This window comes from Danio rerio, chromosome 21 (genome assembly GCF_052040795.2).
Source record: "Danio rerio strain M-AB ecotype USA chromosome 21, GRCz13ab, whole genome shotgun sequence".
In the NCBI taxonomy this organism is placed as follows: domain Eukaryota; kingdom Metazoa; phylum Chordata; class Actinopteri; order Cypriniformes; family Danionidae; genus Danio; species Danio rerio.
Window position 1 is genome coordinate 44,984,592 of NC_141041.1, and position 21,113 is coordinate 45,005,704.

Below are 21,113 nucleotides of genomic sequence, written 5' to 3' on the forward strand. Positions count from 1 at the left end.
CCACAGTCAAAAATAGAGTAAGAATGGAATAAAAGGGGTGAGAATAGTCAAAGACAAACAACAAACCACCCCCAAAGAGCAAATGACAAATTATTTTGAGAACTGCATTTACTGTTGTGCAAATGTAAAAAGTGTTATGAGAAATGCACCAAAATCACTAAGAAAAACGGTAAATTGCTGATTAGAAAGGCCAGTAGGCTATGGCTTGCACTTGAAAATGATCAGGGGTGCCCAAACTTTTGCATAAAACTGTATATGGGTTAACAGGATGTGCTAGATATACAGTCAGCATAGTCAAAGATAACAAGAAGCATGTATGTGCAAGTAAACGTGTGTGCAAGAGCAACAGCGTGTATATGGCCTAATTCTTGTTTCCTCCATTGTGGGTTTCCTTATTAACCGAGTCGTTGCTACTGCAGATCAGTGTTATTTATTCTTTTATTTAACTACGTAGAGTGTAACTCGTAATCATTAATCTGGCTAATAGAGTTTTTGTTGTTTTATGCAATGAAATAGTTTAATTATTAATTCGTTAAGGAAGCTAAAGAAAAATTGTAATGATTTAAAATTGAATTCACCAAATATATGAATGTTATAAAGGATTTCCTCTTAAATTTCATGAATACCTAAATTTTATAATCCTCATGTGAGAAACCATAATATTATTCTATATATATTTCTAATTCATGATTGTCAACAGGCGATGCAGTGGCGCAGAAGGTAGCGCTGTCGCCTCACAGCAAAAAGGTCGCTATTTCGAACCTCGGCTGGGTCACTTGGTGTTTCTATGTGGAGTTTGCATGTTCTCCCTGCATTCGCATGGGTTTCCTCCGGATGCTCCGGTTTCCTTCAAAGACATGTGGTACAGGTGAACTGGGTAGGCTAATTTGTCCGTAGTGTATTTGTGTGAATGAGTGTGTATGGATGTTTCCCAGAGATGGGTTGCAGCTGGATAAAATATGTGCTGTATAAGTTGGTCATTCATTCCGCTGTGGCGACCCCGGATTAATAAAGGGACCAAGCCGATAGAAAATGAATGAATGATGGTTAACATTAGTTAATGCACCGTGAGTTAATATGAACTAACAATACCAACTTTCATTAACAAATGTTAACTAAGATGAACACATACTGTAAAAAAAGTATTGATCATCGTTTGCTCATATTATTAAATGCATTAACTAACATTAACTAATACAACCTCATTGTAAAGGGTTGCCATATACTGTATATATTAGCTAAAAATATTATAGATATGGCTTTAAATGTGAGCACATACCTGTAGGCACGTGTAGGACATTTTTCAGAAAATAAAAGTCAAAATACATCACAGAAGCATTCAAAATCATGGCTGATTAAACATGTACAATACGTTTACTGTATGAAAAATTACTCACATACAGTCATTTGAAAGGTTATTCATATACCACAGTATAAAATGTATAAAAAAACAAACATATAGCTTTTTAAGTGAAATACAAATTGAGAAAATTTTACAGAAACTATAAAAAATGTTAGTGTACTTACAAAAATAAGAACAACAACACAAAATGCTTATAAAAAAGCACCACAAATACATTTTTTTTGATTAAATGCACATGCTTGGCTTCTTGATGCACTGAGCCACAGTGAGCTCAAACAACAACACTTAGTTTTCACATTGTTAGCATATAAAATGTGTAAAGTACTAGATTGTGTGTTCACAGATAAAATTTTCATAAAACTTCAAAGAAAAGCAATGAAAATCATTTACTGGCAAAGATAACAGAAACAATATAGTCTTTTGAAGTGAACTTTGCCACTTTGCATTTTGACCGATGTCAGCTGTTTGTAGAAATGAGTGTGTTCACAGTCTGTTTTTTGTCAGAAAAGTGTCAGAAACTTGGCCTGTACAACTGCTTGCTTATATATGGCAAGCTGAGACACTTATTTTATTAAACACAATTCTTAAGCCCTTCTTCCACCCACTAAACAGTCAGTTTCATTCTTTCAATCACAGATGTTTTTACTCTCTAAGGACACGTTGTATTGCAGTGTCCATTTGAATTGCTCACAGTCTGTTTATCATCTTTCGTTTCTTGGGAACTTTCAGTTTTGGTTTGAATGTTCATTTCATGTTGTTGTTGTTGTTGTTGTTGTTGTTGTTGTTGTTGAGATGAATCTGTCCTCCGAAGCACCAAAAAGGACAGAAAGAAACAGACGAAGCCACCACATATAAAAAATATCTGGAGTCCCAGGAATCTGTGTAAAAAAAAATTATATATAAAGTCAGAACGATAACTGGACTGAAAATATCTCAACCTGGGGTCCATTCTTTGTACCTCGCTTAAATGATCTAAGATGATTTGGTAAAACCTGGATCTTTTAATCTTGATAACTGATCTCTGGCTATTTTGGTTTTTTAAACAAGTTCACGAATCAGATTAAAATGAACTGATCTGAGATTCCTGCATGTGTTGTGAAGGACAGCTCTATTGATCCTCAAAATCATGATCAGCAATGCAACGACTGGCTGAGGGCACATCAGAATCATGACATCATCAATATTAATAATTTAATTATCCATGTGAGCAATTATATAAAATATGAAGTAAACGGGTTGTTAAAAAACTTTTCACATTTGTTGAAAAAGATTTTCCAGGAGCCTAGGCTTATTCAACTTCAATCTTAATTGCCGTAAGGTATAACTGTTTAACTGACTGTTGACTGAATGACTGTCAAAAAAGCCATGCAAAAAAGAATGTGGATGAAAAAATAAATTATTATTTCTTAAAAAAAAAAAAAAAACTGTTGAATATTGTGCATGTCTATTATCATACACAAATTGTACAAAAGCTAAAGTACCTTAAAATAGTACTCATTTGTATCTGAAAGTTCATAATAATAAATGTTCTCTTTGAAACCCTTGGGGAGAACCACCGCATGACAGTCTTTTTACTTTTATTTTAAAGTGCAGATTGCATAGGTTTTATATATATATATATATATATATATATATATATATATATATATATATATATATATATATATTTTTTTTTTTTTTTTTAACATATTTTAATTATATCCAATTTTTTAAAATCATTTGCTATTTTTCTGTATATAACTTCTACTGTAAGAAAACATCAGAATTCGGTATGTACTTTCAGTAATACCTTTGCTTAAAAAGACCCAATCTAATCTTATTTACATGAAATACGCCTGCTCCCGAGCAGGTTTGAGCTACCGGAACTGTTGCTTTAACAACAACTCTCGGATGAGTTTTGAAGTATGAAACAATCCTGGGTTGTGTCTAATAACCAAATCCAGCTGAGTGATCCACATACGAAGAACAGACCCCTGGTGAGAGTGGTCTGGTTCAAAGGGGTCATAAAAACAAAATGGCACCTTTTTAACCTAGCTTAATGTTTAATATTGTCTTGAAATTTGCGATGCTTAAAGTTCAATAAAAAGATAGATATGGTCTTTTAAAGAATCAGTGTGATGTCTACAGTGAAACGACTACAATTAAATAATTCTAAGTTTGTGACATCACAAACCCTTCAGTTTATACACCCCCTTCACCTGAGAATATGCGATGAATGGGGGTTAGAAAAAAGGTGGGCAGCTTCAGGTAGTAAATAAGCTGTCACTTGGAGGACCTCTTTGAGGCATGCTGGATTTAGAGAGTAACAGCAAATATATAGACTATGGCAGCACTTTACTTAAAGGGGGTACCATAAATCTTTATAATAATACATGACATGTGATGAATATGAATGAGATTTTACGCAGGATGACGTTGTTTGGGTTTGTCTTTGTCATGGCAACTTGACAATCCTAAAACAACAACACTTACCAAGACAACATAACTTGTTATAAATCTGTCATAAACATGACTGCCATAAGGCCATTGTAATTGTCTTTCTATGTCTTAATGTTTGGGTACTATGGGCTGTGGTAAACTGCAGAACCCAAAGACATGCAGGTAAGTTTAATCGAAGATAATAAATGGTCCTTCCCCTGACTTGTGAGAGACTTGGTTCTTGCCATAGATATAGCCAAACAAGCTAGAATTGCATAAAGAAGAAAATAAGGGAACACTTTATTTTGAGTATTTGTAGACTGTTTGCTCCTCCAACAGACATTTAACTGACTATAATAACAGTTTACTTATAATCTAATGAAAATTAGTTGCAATGTAACCTAAATTCAATAAACGGACCATCAAAATAAAGTGTGATCGAAAATACTAATAAATTAATCCGCAATCTAAGCAAGTTCAAAGCCAGTTTGCACAACAGCTTTTCCTCAATGATGTACTGTAGCAGTTCACACCATAAAGACAGAAGCTGTGGATTATGGGTCACAACTGTTCTTTGTTGATGCATTTTCCACTAAATGTTTATAGCATTAGTTTCCAGCATAAATGAATGTTGTGGCAAAGATGTAAGCAAAAGGATCTGCTTCATTATTTTGCTGATATCTGTCAAATGCCTATAATCGCCTACAATGCTAGTTTTTATTCCAGCAAGCTTCGAATGCTGGTGTGTTTTGATATTTATGTCATCACGGTATAATTTTTATTATAGGTTTTATGCTTTTTTTAGCCACAGGCATGTTAACTACGGTTATGTGTTTGGCTACTGTGGCAAAACAAATCAATGTGAGCGCCTGAAACTTTCTGCTATAATAAGAGGTGTGAAGTTTCCAGACAATGGAACTGGACAATTAGGTATATGGGCACTAGCCAACATGCGGCAAGCTAACCAATCAGAGCCCACTAAGGGAGAGCTTTCATAAACTGAAAATAAAGAAAGAAAAAGAAATGATTTCTTGAAAATTGTTGCAAACTATTTATATGGGTTAAATTTAAACAAACAAATTAAATGGGGTAATGATTAACTTAAACTGTTCAGCCCAAATAAATTGTTGACAACCACTTAAAACATGTTGCAAATCCAAGGAATCCTCTTTCCAAACCATTTACTGTAAAGCAATGTACAATAAAGGCAACATTTGTGAAAAATAATGGGACTTTTTTTTTAAAATCAAAGCGAACACATTGTTGTGCACCCCATGACACAGTCAAGCCGTAGAAAGTCTATTAGACTCACTTTAATGGTTTTAGAGGGGATTTGGCCAGAATGGGAAACAAATATCTGACCTTAAAAAGATCCCAATTGCATGTATTTTTAAGTAAATCCAGTGTTAGATATTTAACTTTTCATAGCAGTGCAGTTGTGAATTTACCTGTGTCTGAAAAGGTCTAAATTATAGTACAGACATGATGTTGATTTACTGCATTTCTTTCCCCACACAAGGCATGCAGTGTCGATCGCAGTACCATACAGCACTGGTGATGGGAGGAAAGCTGTCGGGGAATAAAAGATATTTGTTAATATACAGCTTCAATAAATTACACACATTCGTGAGTTACACAGAACATAGTCTGTGAGAATGAAAAATGGAAAGACTCAAACATTGTTTTAACACACCTCATCCTGCACATATTATCTGTAATGAATGCTGGTAAAATGATAAAATTAAGATATCACTTGAACTTTCACAATACTTGGCAAACTTAAATAAACAAAAACTGTTGCCACTGCACCAAACAAGGGCAGGTCTGAATATGCCCTTTAAAAAATGCACGTTGAGAAATCGTGATTAGATTGTTATTGTAGATACTGTAATGTCAGACTTCAAAAGTTCACATTTAAGAGACATGGTTCACACAAAAAATAAAACTACTGTTAAATTATTGATTCCAGGTGGTGACTTTTTTGTTCAGTTGAAGATTAAGGAAGTTTTAAGACAAATATGTGGCCCTTGGTGATTTATAAAAAAGGCATGTCAACACCTACTGGCACTTTGACAATCAATAAAACATATACAGAAGAAAACACCATTATTAACTATGGCTTTTGACAATACATAAATATCTTGTTAATAGGAAACACCTGTGTTAGTGCTGTGTAATTCTTCATGTGGCCTCTAAAGACACTGAATAGAAAAGAAAGAGCTAGGATAAAAGCGAAAAATGTGTGTTTAGTGTGAGCATGTTGCATTGCTGTTCGGTATTACTAATAATTGTAATAGTTGCAATTAAACATTAATAACTGCAATACATGTAAAGCCTTAGAATGTACAGTTGGCATTCTGCTTCCTGCCTGAGATCTAATAATGAGCAACTACTACCTTTCACAGTTATTGGTCCCACTTTATATTAAGTGTCCTTAACTACTATGTACTTGCATGAAAAAATAAATACAATGTACTTACTGTGTTTATAATGTATTTGAGAACACTTGTGGTGCTTTTGAGTTGGGATAGGGGTTGGGTTATGGACAGGTTTGGTGGCATTGGTAGGTTTAAGGGTGGGTTAAGGTGTAAGGGGTGGTCAACAGTGTATTTACAAATGTAATTACAAAAGTTAACTACAGATGTAATTACATACATGCATTTAATCAAACATAAGTACACAGTAAATACATGTATTTACATAATAAGTACATTGTAACAAACTATTAATTCCTGTGTAAGTACATATTAGTTAAGGCCACTTAATATAAAGTGGGACCCAGTTATTTGATTAATAATAATGTCACAAAAATTTTATCAAATATTGTTTTAGATAATGGTGGACCGGGACACTGCTATAATTCAACAATTTCAATGTTCTAATAGCGAGTTTAACTGCTTCAATAACTTTTTTGGTACTGATAATTGTCAAGTAGCTATAGCTGTGAAACTCTATTAATAAAATCAGGACAGATTTTGGTAACACTTTACAAAAAGGTTCATTATTTAATGCATTTACTAACATGAACTAATCATGAACAACACATGTACAGCATTTGTTAATTATAATTGAACATTTACCTATGCATTAACATCCAATCTTGTGTATGTTAACATTAGTTAATGCACCATGAGTTAACATGAACTAACAATGAACAACTGTATTTTCATAACTAACGTTAACTAACATGAACAAATACTGTAGTAAATGTATTGTTCATGTTAGTAAATACATTAATTACCATTATATAATGAACCTTATTGTAAAGTGTGACCCAGATTTTTGACAGATTTTTGTATTGTATTAGGAAACAGCATTCTATAGATGATAATAGAGAAAATACATAATTGTGATATAAACTGGATCATATTGTATAATTTCATTTTTATTCATATTATTTTTTATTTGCTTTAATAACTTTAATTAGAGGAGCATTTTCACTGTGTTATTACAGTTTTTTTTTTTCTTTTGCATTGAATGTTTTTTTTACCCTCAATGTGGGTACTTTTTGCAATACGGGTGATTATATCACAGATTGGTAAAACATCAACTACAGTAAAACTGCTTGAAGTTGTTATCTTGTCTATCATACCATCATAAAACATGTTGCTTTAATATTTTGTTGACTGTACTCGGCGTCCTTCTGGTTGGTTTGTCAGTAACATGTTTTATTAATATATGACATGTCTGTTCTGCCTGATTGACTTTCTATTGCTTACCAAGAACTCTGAACAGCATGAACTGAATTCCCACGGCAAAAGACTTATCTTCCGGAGTCACGGTCCTGGGTAAAAGCCAACAGATTTTGTTTAGTGAAAACATCACAGTTTATACACAATTTTACAGCATTTTGTGTTCAAAAATGACATTTCAATTCAATCTATTGAATGTTAGACTTTGAACTCTTTGATTTTTTTTTTAACATGTTCCTTGAGGCCTTTTCGGAAAATAAGGGCAGGTCTGTGGCCTGTTATTACACTGATGGCAGTTTTTCGACACATTGACAGGGCTTGCACAGACAGGTTTTTGACGAAGGTAGAATGATACTATGTCATATTATTGCTGAAGGGCAAGATGCAAGACAAATGAGGGACACCTTTGGCTTTAAAATATATAGTAAAGTGAACACATTAGTCACAGCAGAGATTAGAAGATCAAAAACTAGTGCTCATTTTAACACCCTTTTTTTTCATAGAATATACCATTATTCATTATTCTTATGTGTATTATGTTTGGTTCACATTTTGAATCCATGGACTAAAGAAAAACCTGTTTTAAAAAAGAGACTGCATGTATCTGTGTCAAACTTAATGGTTAATTGATGCCATTAAAGAAATGTTATAATTTACATAATTACATAATGTACATAATTCGAAGCAGATATAGTTCATTGCTCTTGTTCATAGCAACTATGCAAATGTGCTAATGCACTATAACAAGTCACATCCTGCTAAGCGAGTTCACCTCGAAAGTCTTCTTTAGACAAAAGATGTGCCACAATTTTTAAAGCTATTAGCTTTTTTAAAAATAGCAACATTAATCCCTTTAATGTTCTTCACATAAATGGATATCTCATAGATTTTCTCTTAATCAATTTAGAAAATTGGAAATTATAACATTATTCTTATTGAGTTTAATGGACTTTGCAATAAAAAAATCTTTATAATTATTAATTTTTAAATGAATGATTACATCATTTATGTACATGCTTATATAATTACCTGATTTTTGTATGTCCCTGTAGTTTTGGTGATACATAAATTTTAGATAATATGTCGAATTTCCTCTCATTTAAAAAAAAAATAGTTAACACAAAAATGAAAAGCTTGTTATTACCCTCGCATTGATCCAATCCTCTAAGTTCATTTTTGAAATGCAAATAAAGATAATTTAGATAAAATTTGACAGCTCCCTTATCCTCCACAGACCATGGCAATAGTCATGAGACTTTCAAAGTTCAGAACAGAAACCAAAAACATTCTATGTGACTTCAGTAGTAATTATAGGAAGCTCCAAGCACACACTGCTGCAAAAAAATAAAAATAAAAAAAAAAACCTGTAAGCATGACTTTATACATTTACTGAACCAGGGACGGAGTGGGACTCCTTTTGAACCCTGAGGATTCAGGCCTAAGACCGGCCCACTTCAGTTCACAGCTGACTATTTTAAAATATATTTTAAAATGTCATTTCCAATTCAGTACTTGTATTTTTATGAAAATGTATTTGAACAGTTAACACAATGTAACGTTTAATAGTATCAGAATCTATTTTCTGTAAGAATTAGTGCTTATAAATCTCAGCCGGGTCAGTAGGCGTTTCAATGTGGAGTTTGTATGTTCTTCTTGCGTTCGTATGGGTTTCCTCTGGGTGCTCCGGTTTCCCCCACAGTCCAAAGACATGCTGTACGCGTGAATTGAGTAAGCTAAATTGTATGTGTGTGAATGAGTGTGAGATGGGTTCCCAGAGATGGGTTGCGGCTGGAAGGGCATCCGCTGCGTAAAAACGTGCTGAATAAGTTGGCGGTTCATTCTGCTGTGGCGACCCTGGATTAAGAAAGGGACTAAGCCGAAAAGAAAATAAAAGAATGAACAAATGAACGAATGAATGAACGAATGAACGAATGAATGAATGAATGAATGAATGAATGAATGAATGAATGAATGAATGAATGAATGAATGAACGAACGAACGAATGAATGAATGAATTAAAAAAGTGTGACTACTCTAAGTGCAGCCATCTAGGAACACCAGCCCTTTTGGCCAAAAAACAGACCGGCCCACCGGGAATACTCCTGGTCCTCCCAATTAGGCAATCTGTACCTGTATTGTAAAATTTGTTTGTCTACTCCCCCAAGTCAGGTTTTAGTGTATGTTTACTTAGGATAGTACAACATATTTGCCATTATAGTCAACAGTAAAATACAAGCCTTGCATTTCCAATAGTAAATGTACACCCTGGGGAGTGGAGAGCATTAGACTGATTCCAGTGACGCTCCAGGGACAGACGAATCTTCGCTGAGGCCAGCTTCCAGCCTCCACCGCTGAGACTGCAGTTCTGCACAAGACTTTTGGCCAGTGGCGAAATTAAAATGCTCGTGTCGAACTGAGTCTGGTTCTCTCAAGGTTTTTTTTCTTCACTCTCTTATTGGTGAAGTTTTTTTCCCTCTCCGCTGTTGCCACTGTCTCGCATGGTTCAGGATCTGAAAAGCTACTCATCGATGAATTTGCTCTTCAGTGTTTGGAGTCTCAATAATGACTTCAAACCACACTGAACTGAGCTAAACTGAACTGAACTTCAACATTAAAAACTGAACTACCCTGATCCAGTTACTATGACCATTTATGTGAAGCTGCTTTGACAGAATCTACATTGTAAAAGTGCTATACAAATAAAGCTGAATTGAACTGAATTGAATTGCTCTGACAATGAATGCATGAACAACTGAACAGAGTTGATTCATGGAATGGAAGTCACATGGAATGCTTTGACAACAATTTTGATTCCGTTTTTAGACTTTGAACATTTCAGGACCTTTGCTGTCTATGAGGGATAAGAGAGCCCTCAGATTTAATCTAAAATATTTTAATCCTCATTCTTTGCAAGATAAACGAAGGTGGAAGCAAATGAAGATGAGTAATAACATAATTATACATTTTAGGGTGAATTAATTCTTTAACTTTTACTATGTCCATTTTGTGATCAAGGACATTTACAGCTCTTTCAAATAAGCAATTAAGTATTATAAAGCTGCTGAAATAAATAGTTAATTTCAGTAGAGATCATACTGACAAAAATACACTGAAACTAGAAGGTATACCTGAGGATCATCATGAAGGATGTAGTGTGGGAAAGTGAAGCCACAAAGCAAGTGAGGGAGGACAGAATCATAAAGGGAATGAGGAGATTACTACAGCCACTTGCACATGGTCCAGCAAAAGCAAAGCCTGGAGAACCACTGGATTTCACACATCCACAGTCTGTGTAGGTCTGTGGAGGATAAGCACATTTAATGTTAGATAACACAAAAGTGATTATTAGTTAGTAGTGTTAGTAGTGTCACTTTTGATCGGTTACAGTCAGACCATTGATATTTATATTTTTTACCATTGCTGTTATTTGTAGGGATTTAAAAATGGGAAAGTGGTACAGTCATATTATAAAAATAAAAAAAAACAGGCAGACGCTGCTGTCTTTTTCATAGTCAACAGCTTGCTGCATACCTTATAAATGAATAACAGACACTTTAATCAGCTTCTGGGAACCACAAAACCTATAAATCCAGCATCACTTCTTTAACAGAGCTTTTCCGTAAGACAGTTTTCTAAAGTTAATTTCATGCCTGGCAGATAAACATCGCACTTCTTTGAAGAAAGCTTTGTTTGGTATGAGGAAGTGCTTTTTTTGTGGTCAAAGTAGGTCATAAAACTCCATGAATATAAGCAAAAGCAAAAATATCTAGAACACAAATAAATTACTGTTACATTATATTCAAATTTCATTACAAAATAATGTACTTGACAGAAAAGATTTATAATCAAAGATTGTTGTTTTTAACTGAATAAAGCTGATTTTAATTATTTTTAAAACTCAAAGTTGTGCTTACTAAAGTTAGTTAATGCATGAATTGTGAGTTAACATGTATTTACATTTTATTTTAAATAACTTTAACTAACGGGGAGAACATGCAAACTCTGAACAAAAATGCCAACTGATCCAGCCGGGACTCCAACCAGCGATCTTCTTGCTGTGAGGCAATCGTGCTACCCACTGCGCCACTGTGATGCCTGTTGCCTGAATTATTTAAGTGAAATATTTTTTGTAGGTCTATGTATTTTATTCATTTTACATATGTAGTTTTATTCTGGTGGTATTTTTAAATGTTAGGAAAATCGAACTAAACAATCATTATAAAGAAATGAATAAAACATTAACAAACATAACTTTTTTTAGGGATTCCTAACTTCTTGTGCCCACCGCATGTCCTGCCAGCTCATCTGCTTTACCACAGGCTTTGAGGCACAGTCTGTCATGCAGTTTTGCTTCAAATTTGGTTATGTTAATTAGGGATGTCAAGATCCAATCATATAATCAGAAATCAGGCAGAAATTGTTACCTCCCAATCAGGACTCTAATATATATATATATAGTTGAAGTCAGAACTATTAGCCCCCCTGTTTATTTTTTTCCCCAATTTCTGTTTAACAGAGGGGAGATTGTTTCAACACATTTCTAATCATAATAGTTTTAATAACTAATTTCTAATAACTGATTTATTTTATCTTTGCCATGATGACAGTAAATAATATTTTACTAGATATTTTTCAAGACACTTCTATACAGCTTAAAGTGACATTTAAAGGCTTAACTAGGTTAATTAGGTTAACTGGGCAGGTTAGGGTAATTAGGCAAGTTATTGTATAACGATGGTTTGTTCTGTAGACTATTAATAAACAAATTAGCTCAAAGGGGCTAATAATTTTGTCTATAAAATGGTTTTTAAAAAAATTTAAAACTGCTTTTATTCTAGCCGAAATAAAACAAATAATATAAATTTTTTTTTTTTATTCTCATTACTTTTAACACATCTATAGTTATGCGGTAACACAAACTTAGACCTCTTTCTTGACTCAAACTTGACTAGCTTGAAGCAGAAAACACGAGTATGTCTGTGGTCTGGAGGTATTATAAAGTTGATGGCGTCAGCATTGCCATAGCAAACTGTGAGATATGTAAACTTGGGCTTGCCTGCCGGGTATTTTCAGTTATGGTGCTGTTTGTTTCTATATTATTTTTTTATTTTTTTTATTTCATCATCTTGGAATTATAAGGTTGAGGCATTGCGCTTCAAAGTTTTTGCATTCCATAGCAAACAGTATGTGTGTAACATCTGTTTTTGTTTTTTATAAAAAGTCTTAAAATGTAAACAACTTATTTAAAAAAATCCCATGATATAAATAAGTTGTCATTTAATAAGAATACTGTATGTCAATAGCTCAATTTTGACAAAAATGTCAGATAGAACCTTATAATTCTAAGGTACTGATTTACTGTGAAGAATTGATGTTATTTATTACTTGATTGTTCAAGAGACCTTACAGCAGTGCTCTGTTTGTTAACAGAGTTGTTAAATGTAAAATAAGGTGAATTAAATAAAAAATAAGGAACATCCTGAGTCTTTTTCTTCACTCTTCTTTACTCTTTTTTTGTGTATTATAGAAGTATCGGATCAGATTCGGTATCAGTAGATACTCAAAATCAAATGACTCAGAATCAGACTCAAGGGCAAGAAAAACCTGATAGGAACATCCCTTTTGTTAATATATTAGTTAATTTTAATGGTATTTTTATTTGTCAATAAACCAAGCTGAACAATCTAATTAAGTTAATGAGTATAACGAGCATGATTTGTCATTCTAGAAAATGGCTGAAAATGTTCAAGAAAATGACCACCTTGCTAGACCTCGCACTCCCCTACTCCACTATATACATGAGATGTGATGCATATTTTATCATTTAAAAACACATGAAGAACTTCTAAAATGAGCAAAGAAGTCATAAGAGTAGCAAAAGGAATTTCTTTGTCTCGCACACAAATGAAGATAGTAGGAGACAAGTTTGAACAAAAATGCATCTTGTGATATCATGCACTGTTTTTACTTCTCATGAATGCTTTTGGTCCATATTGCATTCATATTTCAAACTGCACCAGAGTTTTTTTGAAGGTGTAAAATAGCAAATAAGTGCAAATAAACCAAACTAACAGAGTAATCTGCACCAGTAATATTTAATTGAGCCAAACCTGCCAACTATAAACATAAATTGTTTTAAATAACTTATTTTTCTTTTGCAATGCCTTGTTTTCTTTTTCTTTGTAATGTTAATTTTTGCTGAGATGGAAAGCCCTTAGAAACTGCATTCCAGTACACTGATGAGAAAATGTAATATTGTAAATAAGCCAATTTCCTTGCTGATTTTGTACAACAGGCTGATTCAGACCTGATATTAGTGAAATAAAGAACGTGCATTCTGTGATGACCAGCAGAGTGTATCCCAAAACATCCCAGCATGTTCTTTTAACAGTGGATCTGCTTTCCAGTAGACAGAGGCTGTTACTGTGTGTTACAAGTGCAAAGGTTGTTGAACTTTTCTGGAAGGCTGTGGGGGAGTGATATCCCCCATGCTAGGTTTATGTAATGTATCTGCGTCTTTGCTGCTGCAGTCTGCCGCCATGCTTTACTAAAATTTCATGCTGCATTTGTCCATTGCACTTCAGACAAGAAATGGTCTTGGTACATTAACTTCTTGGTTGTTTTAACTTGCCCAAAGGTGTGTTGTGTGGTGTTGGTTTAAATTACATTTAAATAGCTTGTAGTATATACTTTTGTCTTCCGTTTTGTTATTAATTTTTTTTTACATAATTTAATTAGTATTTGCATTTGTGTTTACAGAATTTGTTTATATAAGTTGTTCTGTTGCAAAACTTTTGAATAAATGAATAGCTGGACTAGTAAAGTTCTCAAGATGGTGCCCTGGGAAACTTTTTGCATTTATTTGACAGTGTTGTATCATGTGTTTTTGTCTAATTTGTAGAAGGCTTACGTATATTCATTACAACTTCTAATATTGTTTCAAAAGATTTTTCAATTACTTCTTTTAAACAACAACTAAAACGGAAGTATCTCTCTCAGAATATTTTTGTCTTTATTAATAAAGTATACTTAAGTGTAAGTATACTTTGCCTACATGTATTCTTAATCTTTTACCAAAGTTAAGTATTCTGAGGCAGGCGGCACGGTGGCTCAGTGCTTACCACTTTCGCCTCAGGTCAACGGTTCGAGTCCCAGCTAGGTCAGTTGACATTTCTGCGTGGAGTTTTCGTGTTTGCCCTGTGTTTGTTTGGATTTCTTTCAAGTGCTCCGGTTTCCCTCACAGTCCAAAGACATACGGTAACAGGTGAATTGGGTAAACTAAATTGGCCATAGTAAATGTGAGAGTGTATGGGTGTTTCCCAAGTACTGGGTTGCCGCTGGAAGGGCATGCGCTGAGTAAAACATATGATAAGTTGGCGGTCCATTCATAAGGCAACCCTTGATGAATAAAGAAACTATAAGCCAAAGGAAAATAAATGAATGAATGAATGAATGAATGAATGAATGAATGAATGAATGAATGAATGAACGAATGAATGAATGAAAATATTCTGAGTACATATTTACACAAAAATGACATTTGTCGTTTGTTCAAACTTTTTATTTAAAATGAGCTAAAAAAAATATATATTTTTTTTAATTTCTGGGACAACGTAATTGTTTTATGTTCAATCCACTTAAATTTGTAAAAACTCATTTCTTAGTTAATTTAATTCCTTCATGTTTTTCCAACACAAATTAATTGTGTGAAATTCAGCATTTTTTACATAGTGTACTTAACATTTTCTCAAGGTGCATTAAAATGTATATTTCAGGTCTGAAAGTTAACACCTTACCTTCAAATACATCAACCTTTATTCGACGTTTATCCTTTTTTTCAAACATCCTGTTTCTCATCAGTTTGATTATATATTCAATTGATTACCTGAATGAGTATTTAACTTTGAATTGATTTAACTAAGGAATAAGTTAACACTGCTTACTGTAAGAATGTTCAGTGTCCTTGTTTTTCTTTTTGCCTGTCTATTTTAACTTTGTTTTCAGGAGACACACACAAACCAGGTCATAGGTCATGTAGATCTCTCTCTTTCTCCATCTGTCCCTCTGAACGGAGTGCCGATGCAGAGGAGAAGAAACACACTTGTTCTAGTTGTCCTGATATTGTCTACAATATTATAGCTGTTTGATTGATTTGTTTTTGATTATAATTAATTTTAACGTAATTCCTTTTGTATGGAGTTAGACACTGTGTGTAGTCTGGATATTGTATCAGACTGTTGATGGAAACAGTCTTGGACCAGTTTGATAACACAGCTGAACGTACAAGAAACATCCTTGAGTATTTAACATAGATGGTCTATTGTGTCTATTGTGTTCCTAGTTTAGCTTTTTCACAGGTCGGAGATCAGTTCTTAATCACTTAGGGTCGACCTGACCACCAGGATCCATACCGCCATCCATACCTGGAGTCAGATACAATGCTTCATTGACGCACGCATTTAGAATTGTCTATTTCTGTTGTAAGCAACGCGAACTGTTTACCTGGATCCCACCTTTTCTGAACTTGTGTAAAGAGTATAATTGCTGAGTTGTTGTACTGTAAGTCAGATCGGCCTGCGAACTCATCCGAGTGTGAAGCCCTTCTGCCATAGAACTGTAAACTATCTTGAGTACATTTTTGATTTTTAATTGCATCTTCGACTCTGAGGCTTCTCTTCATCTGACACACCAGACTTTTTATTAAACTGTTTATTTCAATCCCCAACAGGTACTACACACTGTAAAAAAAACTATTAGTTGACTTTAGTAAACCCTTTGTCTTAAAACTTTTAAGTACATGAATGTGTGCAAAATTATAATTATTCAATTATGTCTAATTAACTGTTCCAAGTTCCAACAGGGTTACTCTTCAAAGCAACTAAATCTCTTTTAAAGCAGTAATGTTACTTATCACTTGTATACAATGTGTAATCTCTGCTCCATTAAATCTTGATGTCGGAAATTGTACTCTAGACTGTAGTTTAACTAATGTAGTTGAACATTTTATTTAAGCCCTTAGTGTAAAAAGTACCTGCAGCTCAATAACTGTTTTGTACCACAATCGACACAACAATCCCAGACTATTTACCAAAAATTTCTATAAAATCCCTTGTTAGTTTTTCACTTTAAATTTGTCAGAGCAGAGATCAAGCTTCCATAATGGAACTTGAATGGATAAATAAATAGAAACCATCAATGCATCCCAATCTGGGGAAACTGTTAAAGGGCCATGAAACCCCCTCGTTTCAGCAGGGTGTTTTCACACCTCTACTTTGGAAAAAGTCAGAAAAGTGGGCGTGTCCAGCTCTGTTTAGGGGGGAGTGTCGGAGGAACTAAAGTGGGAGAGTGTGGGAGTGTCTATTTGGGCACGCGCGAGTTTCAGTCAAAATACTCACACACAGGAGAAAGTGATTTTAAAAAGTGTTTAAGCTACATGGACATCTGTAGTGGAATTATTTGCCAAATTATTAAATGGTGGACTTTAACTGCAGTTTGGCTCTTTCATTCAGGGAATTAATTCATGCCCCTCACGACAAACGAGATATTTGATTCGAGGAGCTGCTCACTTACCAAATCTGTAGAGACAGGACAATCCACAGCAACTAGAGCCGTGTCTTTATGAGGAGGATACTACAAGCGAATCCGATCTCAGCGTTTGCAGATGAGAACAGCTCTCAGGTAAACAATAATCCTCCTTAGACGCGTAAGTTATTGTTGTCGAGCGTCGCGTACACTGTTAATCCACACGTGAGTCTGAGCTCTCACAGAGAGAAAAAGAAAACGAAACTTAACGGCAGCAAACTATAAAAGCAACACTTCACGCTTGTTTTGCCAACACAACGTGGCGTCTCTGTCGTGTAAACACAGTAATGAATATTAATGAAGTTGCACAATAGAGCGCGCTGATTGGTTTGAACCAAGCCTTACTCATGCATTAATGCATCACACTGTAAGACGTAATAAGACTCACTCTGGCACAGACGCCCAGTCTGCACGCTGGAATACACGCTATTATGTCATGACCGTGACGCAGCTTCAAAAATTCGTTTCAAACAGGAAGTACGAATTTGCTTGAAATAACGCAAAAACAACCAATTTACACTTTTTAGTGAGATATAGGTGTCTTAATAGTGTTTTTAGCAGTGTGGGACACATATACGACTGTCAACAGCTCAAAAAAAGTGTTTTGGTGTTTCGTTTTCAGGGCTCTATCTGAAAACGTAGCTTTTTATACGTTTCTGGACACCGCAAATTATGTAGCCAGAGGTACGTATGGCTGCATTTTATTTCTTAAATGAACGCTATGGGGCGGTGTGACACCGTTCAGAGTTCCTTACCAGTTGATCGCTTACCTCTGTGTGGACAGCTTTCCCGCTGCAACCACTTTGTCCATTTAGCTTGTCATGTATGTCGGCGAACTTAAGACGCAGAGAGGAATTGACCACGACAACGGGTAACATTGGTTGGGTTCAGGGAAGGAGGAGGGTGGGTCAGTCGATTGGTCGGTCAGTCAATCATTCATTCAGTCAGTCAAACAGTCAGTCAACAGCGGCCTCTGGTGGGTTTACACGAGAACTTCGGGCACTAATGGCACTCACGAGAGACATTTGAGATATGTAAAAGCGCACACAGCGGCCTCTCGTGAATTTGAAAAACTGCAATAATAGGGGACGTATTTTGCGGCCTCCAGAAACGTATATATGACAAAATTTTCAGAATGAGCCTGAGTTGGTTAAATAACAAAAATGTCCAACATAGGCTCATTCTGAAAACCACTAGCCTCTGGTGGATTCATAAAAAAAAATAAATAAATAAAAATAAAAAAGATAGCTTATGGGACATGTTCGGTGTGCTCCAGAAATGTATATAGGGCTACGTTTTCAGAATGAGCCAGGGCTGAAAATGCTCTAAGTAAAGTGCAAATAAAATGTAAACAGTAAGTTATAAGTAAGATATTAAATTCACTTATAAGAATACTTGGAAAAACTAATATTAATACGCTAATATTAATAAGTTTAATGTAAAGTGTAATCTCCTTAACTGAAAAAAAAGTGCTTTAAGTAATTAACTAGTTCATATAGCATAGCACAAATGCAAATATATTTATGTATACTGACATTACTTAAAACTTAAAATAAACATATTAGCTTGGGAGAACTTCAAGTATACTAATTTTTTTTTTTTTTTTTGGTAAGAAAGTGTGTTTACTTCTGCATTTTATACATCCCTCACTTTTTAAAACCCTTAAATAGTTTCTCTTCATCTTCAACCCTCTAATCGAGTGACATCAACTCTCATAATCATATATGTGGTGATTCTGTTGGTATCATGTTTCTCTTCCACATACCTCTGAACTCTGTGATTACAAGTAATGATGTTCCTAGTTCTAAACATGCCTAATTTCTAAACAAAAAGGAAGTTCAGTCATCTGGTTATCATTTAGCTACTGCATTTATGTTGTTCAAAACTATGACTTTCTTCTCTGGAACACACACACAAAAAAAATGTTTTTTTTTTTGTAAAACATTTTCCAAAATGTTCAACTCATTTAACAAAATAAAGCATATTTATTAAAGTAAATGTTGACAGGATCTCTTATTTAGCTTAACAATCCTGTTAAACCTACTGGTTTCAAGAAAAAATTCCCTTTTTTCACTACTCACATAAAACCCTCCTTAAGTCAATTCATGCCAAGTCCTGTTCTAGCAGAACTCCCACTGTCAGCCCACCCCCCATTTTTGTGCTATGAAGAAAGTTCCCTGCAGTTCCAGTAACAGAAGTAAAATACAGCTTACCACGTTCTGTATCCTGCCTATTGTTTTTATGTTGACTATTTTACATCCCGCATGACAGGGAGAGCGAAACTCCACACCATCTGAGCCACACACGGGGTTGAAGGCTTCATCAGAACAGTAACACGAATTACTGCACTGCTGAGAATCGCTGCAAAAATAAAACAAAATAAAGGATAAAGCAAACATAATATACTGGTGCCTTACTGCAGGATATTAGAGATTAGAAAAGGATTTGCAAGTGAATAAAAAATAATAATTATAATAATATATATACTGACAAAAAGCCATAGAGGAATGTAAGGAGTACGGCTGTGCACATTTTAACCTTTTTAACCTCACTTGGTAATGCCAAACAGCTGTCGAGAGCAAGATGCTGCGTCACTTTCAGTAAACCCTCATCTCATAGCTTTATCTATAAATTGATTTCTTTGTTTGAATGGAAAATGCAGATGTAATGTTTTGCTGTAATCCTCTTTCAGAGGAAAATTATATTGCTCAATAGTCCTGGAGATGTAGTCTTATGTCATGTACTCTTAACTAAAGTTAACTTGCATTTTATTTACGCCTCAGAAATCTTTCACGGAAATTTTATAGGAGGTGGGGGATTTAAACAGAAATATATAATTGGTAATAGGACCCTGTGAAAACCCTGTGTTTTATTTTCCCCATGTTAAATTAATATTCTTTCCCTCAAATTCCATATTAGACGTAATGTTTACTTACTTATAAGAATATTTAGAAAAACTAATATTAATAAACTAGAAGTTCACCAAGTCACAACAATGTCATCAAGGCTAGATGGTGGCACTATACAGAGCTCGAAAACACAAGATTGTTTACAACTCCTTTGCTGTTTACCATGAACTTGTGTATCTTACAGTATGTCATGATACTTTGTTGAAGCTGAAAAAAAAATTTGGGGTGTTGTGGAGTTTTTAAAGAAATTACTTCACTTTAATTAAAACCTTCATTGCTCTTGAATGTTCACAACATTTTGAGCCCACATATTGGTTCAATTTGAAGTCACAGTTCAAAAAAGAACAGTGTATAAAATTTAACTAATCGAAGAAACATTTTTTTTCCAACTTACAACAGTTTCCAGTAATAATTTAAGTAAAACATTTTTTTCAAGCTGAAGTAATTCAATTAAATTGATTAAATGATTCTATCTATCTATCTATCTATCTATCTATCTATCTATCTATCTATCTATCTATCTATCTATCTATCTATCTATCTATCTATCTATCTATCTATCTATCTATCTATCTATCTATCTATCTATCTATCTATCTATCTATCTAAACACAAAATAAATACTAAGCTTTTGTTACTAAACTAATAGACAGGGAATTTGTCATATTTGTCACAATTGTTTAGACAAGCAAAAAATATTTTTTTTTGTCAAATTTTTGTGGTTTGATTTTAGTTTTACTCAATTTTGGTATTACTGATTTATTCTTATTAAATTACAGTTTTTCTCAGTGGCTTTGATGCATTTCTCACAACACTATTTACATTTACACGTCTCTATTTAAAATGCATTTCTCAAAACCTTTAGTAATTTGTGCACATCATAATAGCAGTTTCTTATTCCTTCCAACACAATCCAAATGCTTTTGGACATGCATCAATTGCTTTCAACTCTCTGCTGTTTCATAACATAATCATTTGCTTATGTCATGTCAGTCAAATTTAACTAAACTTGAATGCTGAATAGTCATCCCATATAAAACAAATAGTCCTTGTTTCATTACTTGAGTCATTACATACACAAATAATAAACTAGAATTTTTAATTTTTTTTAAATGTAATCTTTTTTTCTGAAAATGTCTTCTAACTTG

The 21,113-nt window shown here is 34.0% G+C and overlaps 1 protein-coding gene across 5 annotated transcripts in view; it reads right to left on the reverse strand.

Annotated features, from left to right (window-relative positions):
• Positions 1–1,345: 1,345 nt before the first annotated feature.
• The window catches only part of slco2b1 (solute carrier organic anion transporter family, member 2B1), a 34,846-nt gene continuing 15,078 nt past the window's right edge, over positions 1,346–21,113 (reverse strand). The window contains 5 exon segments of one of the 5 annotated variants that reach the window (NM_001037678.2): positions 1,346–2,241; positions 5,230–5,350; positions 7,501–7,565; positions 10,603–10,772; positions 19,270–19,417. In NM_001037678.2, the coding sequence (NP_001032767.2) occupies positions 2,013–2,241; positions 5,230–5,350; positions 7,501–7,565; positions 10,603–10,772; positions 19,270–19,417 (733 nt within the window). In that variant the 3' untranslated portion in view covers positions 1,346–2,012. 5 annotated transcript variants of the gene reach the window in all.